General features: G+C 36.6%; 1 protein-coding gene across 2 annotated transcripts in view; it reads right to left on the bottom strand.

The window, feature by feature from the left end:
* The window catches only part of MET (MET proto-oncogene, receptor tyrosine kinase), a 115028-nt gene that overhangs the window by 12734 nt on the left and 86616 nt on the right, over positions 1-15678 (bottom strand). Inside the window, exons 12-18 of one of the 2 annotated variants that reach the window (XM_032304333.1) lie at positions 12429-12575; positions 10678-10834; positions 10335-10475; positions 7576-7806; positions 5112-5192; positions 3033-3214; positions 119-228 (exon numbers count right to left, since the gene is read on the bottom strand). In XM_032304333.1, coding sequence (XP_032160224.1) covers positions 119-228; positions 3033-3214; positions 5112-5192; positions 7576-7806; positions 10335-10475; positions 10678-10834; positions 12429-12575 — 1049 coding nt within the window. The remainder of the gene's footprint in view (positions 1-118; positions 229-3032; positions 3215-5111; positions 5193-7575; positions 7807-10334; positions 10476-10677; positions 10835-12428; positions 12576-15678) is intronic. The other variant, XM_032304334.1, reaches the window with a different exon arrangement.

Below are 15678 nucleotides of genomic sequence, written 5' to 3' on the forward strand. Positions count from 1 at the left end.
CGGATATAAAGGACTTTTGCATAAGAACTGAAAACATCCTTACTAGTCTTCAACAGTGGGAAACAGATTCCTCTTTGTCACTTAATTTGGACTGTGGGCCAGAGATTCTTATACTTACATACAGTTTCTTGCAGCCAAGTCTCTGTGGACAAACTTTTTGCTTGCAAGATATTTCATGCCTTTGGCTACTTGAAGACCAAAGCCAATAAGATCTTTTACAGTTGGGTTCTGCAATCAAAGGGAATAGAAAACACATTTAGCCAAGTATCTGATGATCTAGCTATGATCTCAGAATTCTGAAATGTTTATAAAAATTATTTTGTTTCAACAGTAACTTGTGCCTTGTTGAGGGCAGCAATCGTTTATTAGATATTTATTATTTGCAAAGCACCAGGCTAGATGCTTTTGTGAACTTTGGCTAATCCTTATACACTTCTGTAGGATGGATTCCATTTTTCAGATGGGGAAATGAAGTGCTTTAAAGTTATTCTGGTATGGTGGGGCCAATAGACGGAAGACCACTGCCATTGAAAAGATAGCTAATTACTCACAATTCCCAAAGGAATGGGGCAAGCCAAGCCAAGCAAGGCCACAGAAGAAAGCACCAGGGTTTGTCTAGGAAGCAGAGGGAGCAAGGGGAAAACACAGGCAAGAGGTTGTTTTGTGGTTTCTGAGGGAGGGTAAGCAGATTTAGGACTGGGTAGTTTGAATAATTTCAGCAGGTTCTGGGTTGTAGGGATTGTCTGCAGTTGTCTGGTACCTGGCTCTGAAGTGATTATAACAGGTGGATAGAGTCTCAGAATGTGAGAGTTCTTTAAAGGAGGTGATTGGGGTATGGGCTCTGGATTGGTTGGTTTGCTTCTGAAAGAAGGAAGTTAAGTTGTTTACTATTTTTTGGAATTTGCTAGTTCTGGGAAGAGCAAGCCCTCCAAAGTCAGCAAGGGACCAGAAGTCAGAGCATTAGAGATACAAGGTTAACCTAAAATTTATTTGGAACCATAAAAGACCCCGAATAGCCAAAGCAATTTTGAAAAAGAAAAGCAAAGCTGGAGGCATCATGATTCCGGACTTCAAGCTCTATTACAAAGCTATAGTGATTAAGACAGCATGGTACTGGCACAAAAACAGACACATAGATCAATGGAACCGAACAGAAAACTCAGAAATGGACCCACAGCTATATGGTCAACCAATCTGTGACAAAGCAGAAAAGAATACCCAATGGAAAAAAGACAGTCTCTTCAAAAAATGGTGTTAGGAAAACGGGACAGCCACATGCAGAAGGATGAAACCGGACCACTTTCTTTCTTTTTTTTTTTTTAGATTTTATTTATTTAACAGAGAGACACAGCGAGAGAGGGAACGCAAGCAGGGCGAGTAGGTGAGGGAGAAGCAGGTTTCCCACTGAGCACGGAGCTAGATGTGTGGCGCAATCCCAGGTCCCTGCGATCATGACCTGAACCATCCAGGTACCCCTGAATCACTTTCTTATACTATACACAAAAATAAACTCAAAATGGATAAAACACCTAAATGTGAAATAGGAAACCATCAAAATCCTAGAGGAGAACATAGGCAGCGAGCTCTTTGACTTTGGCCATAGCAACTTCTTACTGATATGTCTCAGGAAGTAACAGAAACAAGAAAAATGAACTATTCGGACTTCATCAAGATAAAAAGCTACTATACAGCAAAGGAAACAATCAACAAAACTAAGAGGCAACCAATGGAATGGTAGAAGATATTTGTAAGTGACATATTGGATTAAGGACCGGTATCCAAAAATCTATAAAGAACTTAACCAAACTCAACATCCCCACATAAATAATCCAGTTAAGAAATGGACAGAAGACATTAGCAGACATTTTTGCAGAGAAGACATACAAATGGCTAAAAGGCATATGAAAACATGCTCAACATCACTCATCATCAGGGAAATACAAATCAAAGCTACAATGAGATCCCACCTTACACCTGTTGGAACAGGTAAAATTAACAACACTGTAAACAACAGATGTTAGTGAGGATGCGGAGAAAAAAGGAACCCACTTACACTGTGGGTGGGAATGCAAACTGGTGCAGCCACTCTGGGAAACAGTATGGAGGTTCCTCAAAAAGTTAAAAGTAGAACTATCCTATGACCCAGTGACTGCAATACTAGGTATTTATCCAAAATTTATTTATTATTTACTGGGTATATGTATCTAAGGTACAAAAAATACTGATTTGAAGGGGTACATGTATCTGATGTTTACAACAGCATTATCAACAACAGCCAAATAAAGGAAAGAGCCTAAATATTCTTTTACACACACACACACACTAGAATATTACTCAGCCATTAAAAAGAATGAAATTTGCCATTTGCCTTATGCAGATCTCCATGTGGATGGAACTAGAATATATTATGCTAAGTGAAAGAAGTCAGTCAGAGAAAGATAAGTACCCTATGATTTTATTCACATAAGGAATTTAAGAAATGAAACAGATGACATTAGGGCAAAAAGCTGAAGCTGATGAGAAGTGGCATATGTGGCTATGTGGCAGAAAGTGTTCCAGCCAGATGGAACAGCAAATGCACAGGTCCTGAGTTAGGAGAGTGGGTGGTAAGTTTGAAGAATACTAAGGGACTCATTTGTAATTAATTCTTCATTGTTTTGTCTTCTGGAGTTAAAACTCCATGTGGGTTGAAGCTCATTCTGCCTCTGTGCTTTGCTGTTTCTGGCACATGGTAGGGACTAAAAAATGATTAAATATACCTATCAGAGGGATGGTAGATCAAGGCAGCTTGCAGGACAGGTAAGAATCACTGTCCCTGGGAAACCCTTCTAGGTACCACTATCTTTCCACCAGGACAGGGGATCTTGAGGTGCAACTGAATTGAATCAGGCCCTATATATCTGAATGGTAGAAACAATTTACATGTGTTTCTTTAACTAAATGCTTTTAAAAAGGTTCAAAACAGGAACATTTTGGACGACTGGCTGGCTGACAGGTAGTTTACCAGTTAGTAAGCTTGGTAATATACTTACATGAGTTTCATTTCTAATGAAATTTCGAAGATCTCCATGTTTCATGTATGGTAGGACCACCAGTGGAGACCCCTCACTTCGAAGGCAGATTCCCAAGAGTGAAAGAACATTTGGATGACTGAAGTCTTTCATGATGATTCCCTCGGTCAGAAATTGGGAAACTTCGCCTATGTCAGTGATTCCTGAGAAATTCAGCAGTGGAGACATTAACTTCATTATGGACCAATAAATAATTCGTCAAGTTCAGATAGGAAGAGTTACAGAAAGTAAAACCACATGGATGAATCTTGTCCTGACACCTCATCCTCAGAGTGTTTTTTTATAATACATTTGAGTAAAAGATGTCACCCTGTAATGTGCCTTCAAGTCACCCCAAACTCTAGCAGTTAATTTGTCTCATACAGAAAAAGAAGAGGGAAGTAGGCCAGTCCATTTCTGCTGTGGCTGTCTAGGGCAAGGGTCCACAAACTTCTATAAAAAGCCAGAGAGTAAATATTTTTGGGCTTTGTGGGCCATATGGCCTCTGTCGCAAATACTCAACTCTTCCAGTGTAGTGCAAAAGCAGCCACAGACAATTATCTATGAAACAGTCACTGGACCATAGTTTTCTGGTCCCTGGAATAGTGGGGTTTGAAGACCAATTGTCATACAGTATCTAAATAGACTTTTCTGGTATAACATTTTCTAATCATGTCCAGATAGAGATCCTGAGGGCCTTATCCACTAGTCAGCATTGATGAAAGGTTAATGACCTTTAATTTATTAATCTGACTAGTACGAGTGTCAGTGATGATATATATATATATATATATATATATATATATATATATATATATATATATATAAATTTTTTTTTTTTTTTAACAAAGCAATGCATTCTGAGACCTGGAAGTCCTCAGGTATTTGGAAGAGAGATTATGTGGATGGGAGAGAGATGAACACACACCAGGGACAGACAGGGATTTCCTGCTGTTAGAATTGTTCTGAGTACAATGAGCACTGGTACCATTTTTTGAGGCAGATTTACTGATAATCCTTTACAGTTTATAGTTAGGTTTCATATAAACTGTCCCTTTAATTACGTTGTGGTCAGACTTCCAACAAAATCAACCATATAGAACACTGTTCAGCATAGGGACTTATGTAAAAAAAGGTTGGAAAACTTATGTCAATAACATATTTTAGAAGAAAACCTTTTACTTGTGCACCAACAGCTTATTAATTCTGATAAAAATTTGTACTATAGCTAGTTAACACTTTTCAGGCTACTGCAAATTGTAAGCAGAAATTTAGCAATATAAGTAGAAAAAGCAAACACTGACTTGATGTGTGAGACCTGCCAGCAAAGGTGGAGCCAGGAAAGTTCTAGTAGGATGAGTACATGGAGTTGTACAAGATTTATGCCTCAATTATGGCTCCAGGTCATCAATAATCTTAATATGCATTAATATCTGGAGGCATTCCCTGTTTCTTAAACAGAGTATACATTCCATTTAATGAAGATTTTCTCAATAACATCTAAAATTTAAAAAAATTCTAGCATTAAAAGAGGTAAAATATGTATATTGTATATGTAGAATACCTTATTCCCCCCAAAAGGCAGATTAATGAGATATTGCCACATTTATGATTTCTCAGTTTCTGCCTACATATTTTTCTCCTATTTGTCTTTTTTCATTTTTAAGTCTTTTTAATGAAAGTTGTGGTAAAAAAATAATTATAGTAATTCTTTTCGGTAAAATGAGTCATTACTGCAGGATGTGCCAACATGGCTCCAATAGTTTCCATAAATGTCACTTGCAAAACAAATATTATAAGCCAAACACAGTTAAATGACACTCAGTTCATCCAAGAACATCATTTCACCAAACTCTTATTTATGAGGGCTCTGAGAAATAATTTCTGAGGGAATATTTCAATAAGAATTTAGACGAACCAAATTTTCAGGATTAGACTCCTAATTCCAGCAGTAGCTGATTTTTCCACAAGGGAAAGTATAAATCAACATTTTATTATGAACTACTTAATAGTTAGTAAACCATGAAAGTGTACTCCATTGTTAAATTAAGTATCACTTACGATTCAAGGATTTCACAGCACAGTGAATTTTCTTGTCATCATTGTCCAACAAAGTCCCGTGATATACACACCCAAAATGTCCTATATGAAAGGGAATTTGGTTAGTGTTACATTACATTTATTTTTTATTTTTTTTAAAAAGATTTTTTAATTTATTTGACAGAGAGACCTCACAAGTAGGTAGAGAGGCAGGCAGAGAGAGAGAGAGAGAGAGAGAAGCAGGCTCCCTGGTGAGCAGAGAGCCTGATGCAGGACTCGATCCCAGGACCCTGAGATCATGACCTGAGCGGAAGGCAGAGGCTTAACCCATTGAGCCACCCAGGCGCCCAGTATTACATTACTTTTAATTAGGCAATTATCACTTGAAAAGCCCTTTATGGTTTTTATTTCCTTCTTTTTCCTACATGGCAAAAAAATACATTGTTTCTTATACTTTTGATTAATAGTACCACTGTGTATGTTTATAAAATATGTAGATGTAAGGTATTTTATCCTAAGATATAAACAATATGCTTATTCAGTACATGGTAAAAAAATTTAGGTGATATAACTGTTACTAAAGGCTAATACAGCAAAATATTCAACCACAGTGGACACTGAACACAAGAGTAACATCTGCCTTATAAAATAAATTTATTATTTCGGGGGCAGCTGGGTGGCTAAACTGGTTATGCATCCCGACTCCTGGTTTCAGCTCAGGTCATAATCTCAGGGTCATGAGACTAAGCCGTGCATTGGGCTCTTGCTGACTGCAGAATTTGTTTACGATTCTCTCTCTCTCTCTCTGACCCTCCCCACTGTGCACACTTGCATGCTCTTTCTCTAAATTAAATAAATAAGTCTTAAAAAAAGAAATTCATTATTTTTAAGGATCAAATAATATATTTTAAAAGTGAAAATAAAGTTTTATCTCCTGAAGAAATACAATAAAAGAAGCTCCCTCTATTCCAGTAAACTAAACTGAAATAAAAATGTCACCATTAGAAATAAGATTAGCATTATAGAATATGGATTTCCCCCATTAGTCACCGGTTAATACGTAATCCAGGTTGGCAGAAACTGAAAGCCAACTGCCCAAATGAAGCAAATTCAGTCTGAATCATTTCATCTAGTTCTCTCTGGCTTTAGCCACATCACTTTCCAATGGTAGCCTTTCATCTAGTGGCAGTAATTTTCCCCAGTGGTGCCAAATGTCTGGTAGCTGTGTAAGTCACTTATTAATTAGTTCATCCATCCAGCCAAGATTCCCTGAGTTCCTAGTATGTGTGTGTCAGGCATTAGCTTACCCTTTTAATGTAAAGATGAATAAAATAAAACCTATGCTCTTGAGGGTTCATTTTCTACTGGGAAAAACATAGAAATAATACTTAATATTTACAGAATCACTAATGGTTATTACTTCCTAAGAGAAATAATTGACATTTTAGCCCCTTTACTGATGAAAATAAAAATTCTAATTTTATAATGTATAGAATTAGAACATAATTGGGGAGGCCACATTACCTAAAACTGGCTCAATTTCTGGGATTTATAGGCTAGAAATAGAACTGCATATTACTCTGATGTAAAACAGGTTAACAGTGCAACTACTATTCGGGAAAGGAAACATGCTAAGGATTAAAATCTGGAATCTGTTGTAGAAGAATGTGTGGATGCTATCACAGGAAAATGGGAAAGCTGTGTGTTCATCGAAGGCAGACTGTCCCATCAGCTTCTGTTGCACCACACTGGCAGATGCCTGCTACCTTTTGCAGCACATATAGAATAAAAGAGATCAGAGGCCATTCAGTATCAATGGCAAAAGCTTTTTAGAAAAAAAAAAAAAAAAAGAAAAAAAGAAGAAGAACGCAGTTCATTCCCTGGCTTCTGGCTGCTTTCTTTTCCTGCTAAATATTTCCTCCAACACTGTGTATGCAAGCTGTTACTGCTGCTCCGGCTGGCTTATTACAAATATTCATCCTCTTTGTATAAAGAAATTGGAGTGCATTGTAGAGATGATATATGTTGCTTCAGATCAGGGGAATGCTATAAATTCCATCTTTTGATGCTGTCCAGCAGTGTACAAACTGCTATAAACCAGAACTTGATAGATTTAGTCACTGTTCTCAGCGTAAAGAAAGACTAGAGGAAGATATGAGTAAAAATATTGGAACTTAATGATTTTCATAGACATAAACTGCACCTTCCAAGAAACTATAGTTTCCATTATGAAAAAGATGAGGAAAGAATGTGAGTTATTTTTCATATGTTTAGGAGATTATCAAATTGGCTCCCTGCACAGGGGCAAATCCCCATGGATATGATTTGTAGGGCCCTCTTTCTGCAGAACAGAAATCAAGTGCACTTGTTATCACTGCCTTGTCAGCTGCTTTCACCATTGTCTAAGCTCCTAATCTGCAAAGGCAGAAGATAAAATGCTTACTGGAAAACTGTATTTAACAGAGAGTTGAGTGGAAATACTTACCTCTTCCTATGACTTCATTGAAATGCACAATCAGGCTACTTGGCCCAATCACTACGTGCTGGACTGCCTGGACCAGTTCTGGATTTAGAGCACTGAGGTCAATGTGGACAGTATTTTGCAATAATGGACTGGATATATCAGAGTCCCCACTAGTAAGCATAGGGGACAGGTCCGTCAGAGGATACTGTACTTGTCTGCATGATCCATTCTGGGATGAGTTAGGAAACTGGTCTGCAAGATAAAGCAAAGTTATTAAAAACAAAGCGAAAACTCAGTAGAGACTACAACAGGGCAACAAATTAAATTGATAATGAAGTCTGGATTTTATAATTTAAGGAATGGTAGTTTTATCATTGAATGAGGCTAGAAAAAGGCTTTAGAAAGAATTGGGTTAATAAAAATGATAATTTGGGAAAAGGTACTGGCTTACATATATAAGAGTTGGAACAAAATGTTTATAAATTTTCTTTTAAATAAACTAAGCATTAACTTTGAAACCTTGTTTATTCTCATTTCCTTAGACATTTATCTTTTAATATATAGCAAAAAGCCATGCTTGAGATTTATTTTTTAATATTCTATATTCTTAAGATTGGGAAGCAGCAAAAGTAGTTTGCTTTTGAGAGAATAGTGTTCATTAGTAGAATTAATTAATATTGCTCAACATCTATATGGATTTCTGGCCAAGGAAAAGTATAGTATAGTGAAATTAGAAATATATAAATGGTTATATTTTCGGAATTAAAGGCTTTTCGCATTAGTGGTAAATTCTCCCCTGCGTGTTGATGACAGCAGATATAATGGGATCTCCATTCAGAGAAGCCTAGGATTGGGTTAGTGTGCCATCCCTACTGCTTAATTGAGGGACTTGGAAAGGGATCAGCATTCTTTCTACATTGATCTTTACAACCAAAACTCTCTAAGAGCCTCAGGCAAGGTTCTCTACTGTAAGATGAAGCTTTTTTCATAAGAAATTATGGGATGAAGATAAATTTCTTAGTGAGAAAGAGGGCAGAGAAGCCACCAGCTGCATTGCTCTTTCCACTGGGAATCCAAACATAACAAGGAGACGGCATCATCTCTGCAACTGATATGAAGACGGACAAGGCAGGGTGTTGAAATATATCAGTATAAAACATGGGAAGAGGCAAGAGGGTTTGGAAGGGTCCCTGTTGGCACTAAAAGATAATATAGCTTGTTTGCAAATGGCCAGGAAAATCAGAACCTGAGAGTGGGGCATAAAAAGAAAGTTGATGGTACTCTATTTTTAATCCACTGAGCCAACCAGGCTCCCCCTACTCTGACTATTCTTAACCCCGTTTAAGCATTTTTAGTATTTTCCATAGTGGACAGCTTAGTTATTGTCAATTTGGCTAAAGCAGCAAATCTCAACAGTGGTTCCACAAAAGCTTTGGGGGCCACTTATAATTATAGTAACTAACTGGAGATAAGACAGATACATCCTTACAGGAAGGATGCAGAAACTCAGGTGAGCACCTGGAATGTTGGATGGGCCAGGGAAGAAAGAAGCCTAGCTGGGTGCCTGGGTTCCTTTACCAGGCTCTGTCTGCTTCCATGCTTGAAGGTTCAGTGTAGGAAAGGTAATGAAACTCAAGCTTCTCAGCAATGTTGAGAGAGGTTTGTTCAATAACAAGGTTGAAGGATTAGATTAGCTTTAAAAAGAATTACTTGTGAATTGTAATGACTCAGATTAGAGCTATTAAGTGTCAAACATAAAATACTAATAGATGTAAATTTCAAAGCTATAAACTGGGTTTGATTTGTTCATGTTGTTAAGGGCATGGATTTTCAAAGGCAAATGGAGCCATGTGGGCAAAGACAGTATTTATATGTATCTCTATAGAACTAATATAAGCTTCAAAAATTAAGAGGCAGTGAAGGTTGAAAAAGTTAAAATATGAAGTGCCTCATTGCTCTTGTACTTGTTTTGATGACCAATTTCTAGTTTTCCAGTATCTCCAACCATCTGTGACTCATTTTATTTGTCTAATGGTAAATATTCAACCAGGGAAGGGCTTGTACCTGACTCACGTCCTGGAACTTCTAAAGATAATGAAGCAGATACAATACAGACATTTTGCTTTTACCAGGAGATTTGAAGTAAAACAATGTGAAATTCTCTGGTTAACCTGACCAGTATTAGGCCTAGTGTCTTGCAAAGCAGATGGTGCTGACCACTCCTTTTTAAATGGCATAATTGAAGGTTTTTATTGGATAAGACTCAGAATATATTCAAGTCCTAGAATGTTGGTGGGTAAAAGGCTGTGTACTGACAGCTCATTGAGAATCCTTTAAAGGGATAGTAAAGGTAGAATTTAAATGCTTGAGGATTAACAGGTTAAAAAAAAAAGTATCAGTGTCCACTTATATTTAAATAAATATAAGGTTTGTATCTTAAAGATTCCTGGGTTGTTAAAGAGTGCTTCACAGTTTCTTAGCATTGAATTCAGATGATGAAGACCTTACCTTTGCAAAAATGATTTTTAAAATTAAAATTTTTGTGAAAGGAAAACTTAAAGACTTTAAAGATCTAATGCAATATGTAAACGATTCCATTTAAAAATAAGAGCCTTATAATTCTGTCTCAAATTAAATACTTCTTAGGCCAAAGAAGATGTAAATACTTCTTTTTTATTTTTATAAAAACTTATTAAGGCAAAACCAAAAATAAAAAACAATGCCACAACCCACTGAGGTATATGTATAGGTATTTCTTAGAACGATAAACTGAAATATACCTTCTGGAAAAGTAGCTCGGTAGTCTACAGATTCATTTGAAACCATTTCTGTAGTTGGGCTTACACTTCGGGCACTTACAAGCCTATCCAAATGAGGAGTGTGTACTCTTGCATCATAGCGAACTAATTCACTGCCCAGATCTTAAAACAGAGAGAGAGAAAGAGCTCGTTAAAGACTTGGCTATCATGGGTCGCAGTAGACCTTGACCCAGTGACCAGAACTCATGGGTTTGTGGATTGCATTTAAGACACCACACACGAATTGATGGCAATTTTAAATTGTAATGACAGTTTACTCTATGTAACTTTTTAAAGCAAATAGTAACAACAACAAAAAGTGCACCTTTAATTTGCTTTCTCCTTTTCAGCCACAGGAAAAGCCCAAGTAATATTAAGACTATTAATGATATTGAGATAACACCAACAATCAATCCTGTGAAATTCTGATCTGGTTGAACAATTACTTTTCCAAGGATGGTTGAAGAAACTGCTTGCTTCCACTAAAAATGACAAATACAGAAAAACAAGAATTTAGCCATGATAAATACAAAATGTACTACACAGGTTGAATCACTCTCCTTGGACCCCAGTACTAGCTGGTTATTAATGTTCTAGAAGTGGCATAATTGCCTTCAGAGCAGTAAGATAGTCCTTAATTCTGTTTCAGTGTTCAAATAATTAAGGGCTACTGATCCATAAAGTACTTATATGACACTTAGCTGTTTGTACTTATAACTAAGTATTAGGGATGAAAAGATAAATAAAATCCAGTTTTTGATCTTGAGGAACTAAATTATAGAAAGGGAGACAAATATATAAATAAGTGATAACACAATATGAAATGCACCTTAGAAGTATGAATAATCAGTAAGAAACAGACCACTGGACATTCACTCTATCTTGAAGGGCTAGGTAGGGGGCAGAGAAGACTTTTTATAAGAGGTAAATAATCACATGGAATAATAAAGTTGCAAAATATTTTTATTCTAGTTTTGAGACAAAGAAGAAATCTTTGAGGATCCTTCTGGCTTTAAAATGGTTTGATTTTTAGGATTTATGATCCTTTAGAACTTCAAACTCTGATATCATGATTCAGCTTTAAATTTTAGAATATTTTTGTATTTTCTTATTTCATTACTCTCTCCCCTCCATTTTATAACTTTTTAGAAGACCTCAGGAACCTTTTAAAATTAACTCATTCTTGGATAAACAAAATGTGGTCTATTCATCTGATAGAATATTACTTAGCCTTAAAAATAATGAAGTTCTGACACATACTAGAACACATATGAACCATGAAAACATGCTTAGTAAAATAAGCCAGACACACAAGGACAAATACTGTATGATTCCACTTACATGAAATATTTAGAATAGGCAAATTCATAAAGACAGAAAATAGATTAGAGGTTACCCAGGGCTGGGGAAGAGGAGGGAATATGACAGGATGGCTTAATGGTTCCAAGGTTCCTCTTTGGGGTGATGAAAAAATTTGAGAATTAGTGGTGATGGCTGAAGAATACTGTGAATGTAATTAATGTCATGGAATTGTACACTAAAAAACAGCTAAAATGGCAAATTTTATGATACATATACTTTGCCATAATTTAAAAAATTAATAAGGTAATACACTCAAAACCACTGAACTGTACACTTTAAATGTATGAGTTGTATGGTGCAACATGAAAGAAGTTAATATATAATAGTTTAAGTCCTATTTTACTTTGTTCTTGCATTTGAGGTCACTGTCGAGATCAGCAGTATGCTGGCTCTGGCCTCCTAAGAAGTGTGGGGAGGGTACACTGGGATGTGCCCTTATCCCTCCTGAGAGTTACAATAAATTTTGGCAAAAGCAGGGGATGATGGAGAGGGAGTGTGGTTAGGAAGGACTTTTGAGATCTACTCTCTGGAGCTTGGGAAGGAGACAGTGCAACAAAACCTCACTAATTCTAAAATAACAACTAAGAATTGAGGCTGAGCTGATGAGCCAAAGCCAACACACAAATGAGCTTTAATGATTTATTTTAAGCCTGCAAGTGACATAATTACACTGGCATCTTTATTTACATCATGAGAGAAATGCAGGAATCCCACCTCTATATTTAGCTCGTTGTTCAACTTCAGCAGGTCATTGGGGACCTTGCATAAAACGGCTTCAGAATCTGAGTATACAGTCTCACAGCTCTTATTTCCAACTTTTAACACTTCACCTTTAACTGCTTCAGGGTCAATATCATTTCCCTGAAAGGAAAAAAGAGGTTGTTAACACTTCCCAGTTTTTCAGGAATGCTAACAATTGTGAAAGAACATAAATACACTGCAAACATAGGCCACATTGTTTGCCAAGGCATATGATTTTATGATACTCATTTTTGTGGGATTTGGGTAGTTGCAAGAGAGCATGGCCATTTTGGGGTACTAATTAGGATTCACAGCAAATAGCTTTTTATTATTTTTTTAGATTTACAAGTAATCTCTACAGTCAACATGGGGCTCGAACTTACAACCCTGAGATCAAGAGTTGTATGCTCCACAGACTGAGTCAGCCAAGTGCCCTTACAGCTTTTCTATCAAATCCGATTTTAGAGCAAAGGAGAGATTTTTGTTCCACACCCTTCCAGCCAATGACCTCTTACGCATAATCAGCTTATTTATTTTTTTTAAACTAGAAGAAATATCTTAAACATTTTATTTTTACAACTGACAATTCAGTATATGGTCTATCTTATTATTATATTCAGTTATGTAAAGAATGAATCATTGAACACTACATCAAAAACTAACTGAACATAACCACCTTATTAATGTCTTTAGGGGTTATCAGTGGTTGGCAAAAAGGAAATACTAAGAGATTCAGTTGTTCCACTAATATTGCCTCATGCAATGACACAGAACCTTGGTTTTACTTTTAGAATCGCATTGAAAGAGCTTTACAAAATAGTGATATCTGGGGCCCATCTCCAGAGATTCTGAACTAATTGATCTATGTTAATGTATTCCTTTTGTGTTTGAGTTGGGCAGTTTCTTTTCATCCTACCTGCGAAGCTGAATCTTACATATAAGTAAATTCATTTTTACAGAAATTCCTGTGAGATGCCATATACCTAACCCTCATTAGGATTTGAGAGCATGATTACATTATTTTGATCACTTAGTTACATGAGTATTTAAAAAAAATGTAACTAGACATATTTAGTTAATGAAGTAACTATTAGGAATTTTAAAAATACCAATATTTTGTTGAAGAAACCAATGATTAGCCTTGGGAAAGAAGTGAAAATGTAGGCACAACTTCTCATATCAAGACTTAATGAATACAGTTGTTTATTAAAAGTTAAAAGGAGAGTATATCAAAACATATTACTATTTTTCTTATGGACAAAGAGCAGCCAGTAATAACAACAGTACTGCTACTGTGTTTTATGTGATCTTTAGTACTTGGCAAACTGCTTTTATGTACATTGTCTTACACGGATTTCAGTAGATTGGTAGGTCAGAAGTCATTCTGGGAAAAGAAGTTAAAAGAAAATACTTCTTTCTAAAATGAATCTGGAGTCTAAGAAAAAAAATGCATAGAGATGAACCCTATCCTTCTGTTTTTTAGATATTTCTAGAGGCAGTATGTGTATGTCATTGAACCAGGTCAGCCACACAGGGCAATTCAACATAAAAACACATAAATCTAACAGGTCACTTTGGGGCTCCAAATGACAACTTGTTGGTTAGGTCTGACGAGGGGTAAGGCACTCACTCACATATTGGAGGGAATTCAGGGAATGACAAAGAAAAGAGATTAAAGAGTGGCAGGGCTTGATTTATGAGGGAATGACTAAAATGTGTCTTGCTTGCTTAGATGATAACCAGGGCTGGGGGAAGGGATGAACATACTGCATTTGCCTTCCAATACTCCTCCTTTTAGGCACAGGTCTCCTTGGATGTGCATAAAGGCTTCCACTAAAACAAAAACAGGCCACTCAGCTAACACCGAACCCCTTTTCATTTGTGTCTAGTAGGGAACATATAAATCGTGACATACAAGTAATTACTATCAGCTTTGTATGTGTAATTGTTTTAAAAGTTTACCAACCAAGATGTCACAAAAGGGATACGGGCCATCTACTACTATATGCAGAGGGTTCTGAATCAGAAAAAAGTAAAAATAGATAGAGGGTCCTTTTTTTTTTTTTTTAAGATTTTATTTATTTATTTGACAGAAACCACAAGTAGGCAGAGAGGCAGGCGGGTGGGGGCGGGGGAGCACTGAACAGAGAGCCCGATGTGGGGCTCTATCCCAGGACCCTGAGATCATGACCTGAGCTAAAGGCAGAGGCTTTAATCCACTGAGCCACCCAGGGGCCCCATATAGAGGGTACTTTTTGTCATTTAAAATAAACATATCTTTATGGAGTTGTGGGAAAAATGCATATGTTTAGAACTTTTTAAATTTACTTTTAATTTTTTAATATTAACTATTATTAAAATAGAACATATAAATTAGCTCAGTTCCCCAGTCATTAAAATGGCAATATACTCTTTTAAATAAAGCAGCGCAGGAAAAACTTTCTGGTCTTTAATCCCCAACACAAATAGAGCAATTTAGAATTATAATTATCTCATTTTATCTTGTAAAGATAGCCCCCCGAGGTAGATATTATTGTCATTCCAGCTTTATGCATTGAGAACTAAGGTTCAAGAAGGGACTAGGTCATGAGGCAAATCAAATTTCATCTGATACAAAATCTACTTATCATCTACTCTGTGTTAGACACTATTCTAGTTACTAAGAATATAAAGGTAAACAAGAGGTTTTTCTTTTCACTGTAATGTTAAAATAAATACTTTTCTAAAGTGAAAACTAATTACTCCTAATGTGTTATGTTAGGATGTCCCTTATTCCTTTCATCTCCAACTCTGGCTAGGTGTGACTCGGTGTTTCTATCCAGGATTCAGGCCTGGGGACCCATGTCTGTGCTGGTTACAGAACACAGTAGATGGTGACAGTAGGTAGAATTGGAAAACAGCATAATAGCAGGAGGGATCTTACAAGATTTCAGATATCCAGGTGGCCACAAGATTGAGTCTGGGAAAGCCAGCTAAAGCAATGAGGTGCAGGTTGGTAGAGGACCCAGAGACCAACAGTCCAGGGAGGTCGGCAAACAGAAAGTCAGCGAGTTGGTGCTGATAGGGTCAGAAGGGGGAGATTTACACTTCCTCCAGAGGATAGGAGTCCCTCTGTTTAGAGACTAGGCAAAAGAACCTTCACAGAAACCTTCAAAATGGAGTTCCACAGGATATTAATAAGCATTTGCAAAAATTTCCTGGTCATTTGGGAAAAGCTGCATGA

Source organism: Mustela erminea, chromosome 11 (genome assembly GCF_009829155.1).
Source record: "Mustela erminea isolate mMusErm1 chromosome 11, mMusErm1.Pri, whole genome shotgun sequence".
In the NCBI taxonomy this organism is placed as follows: Eukaryota; Metazoa; Chordata; class Mammalia; order Carnivora; family Mustelidae; genus Mustela; species Mustela erminea.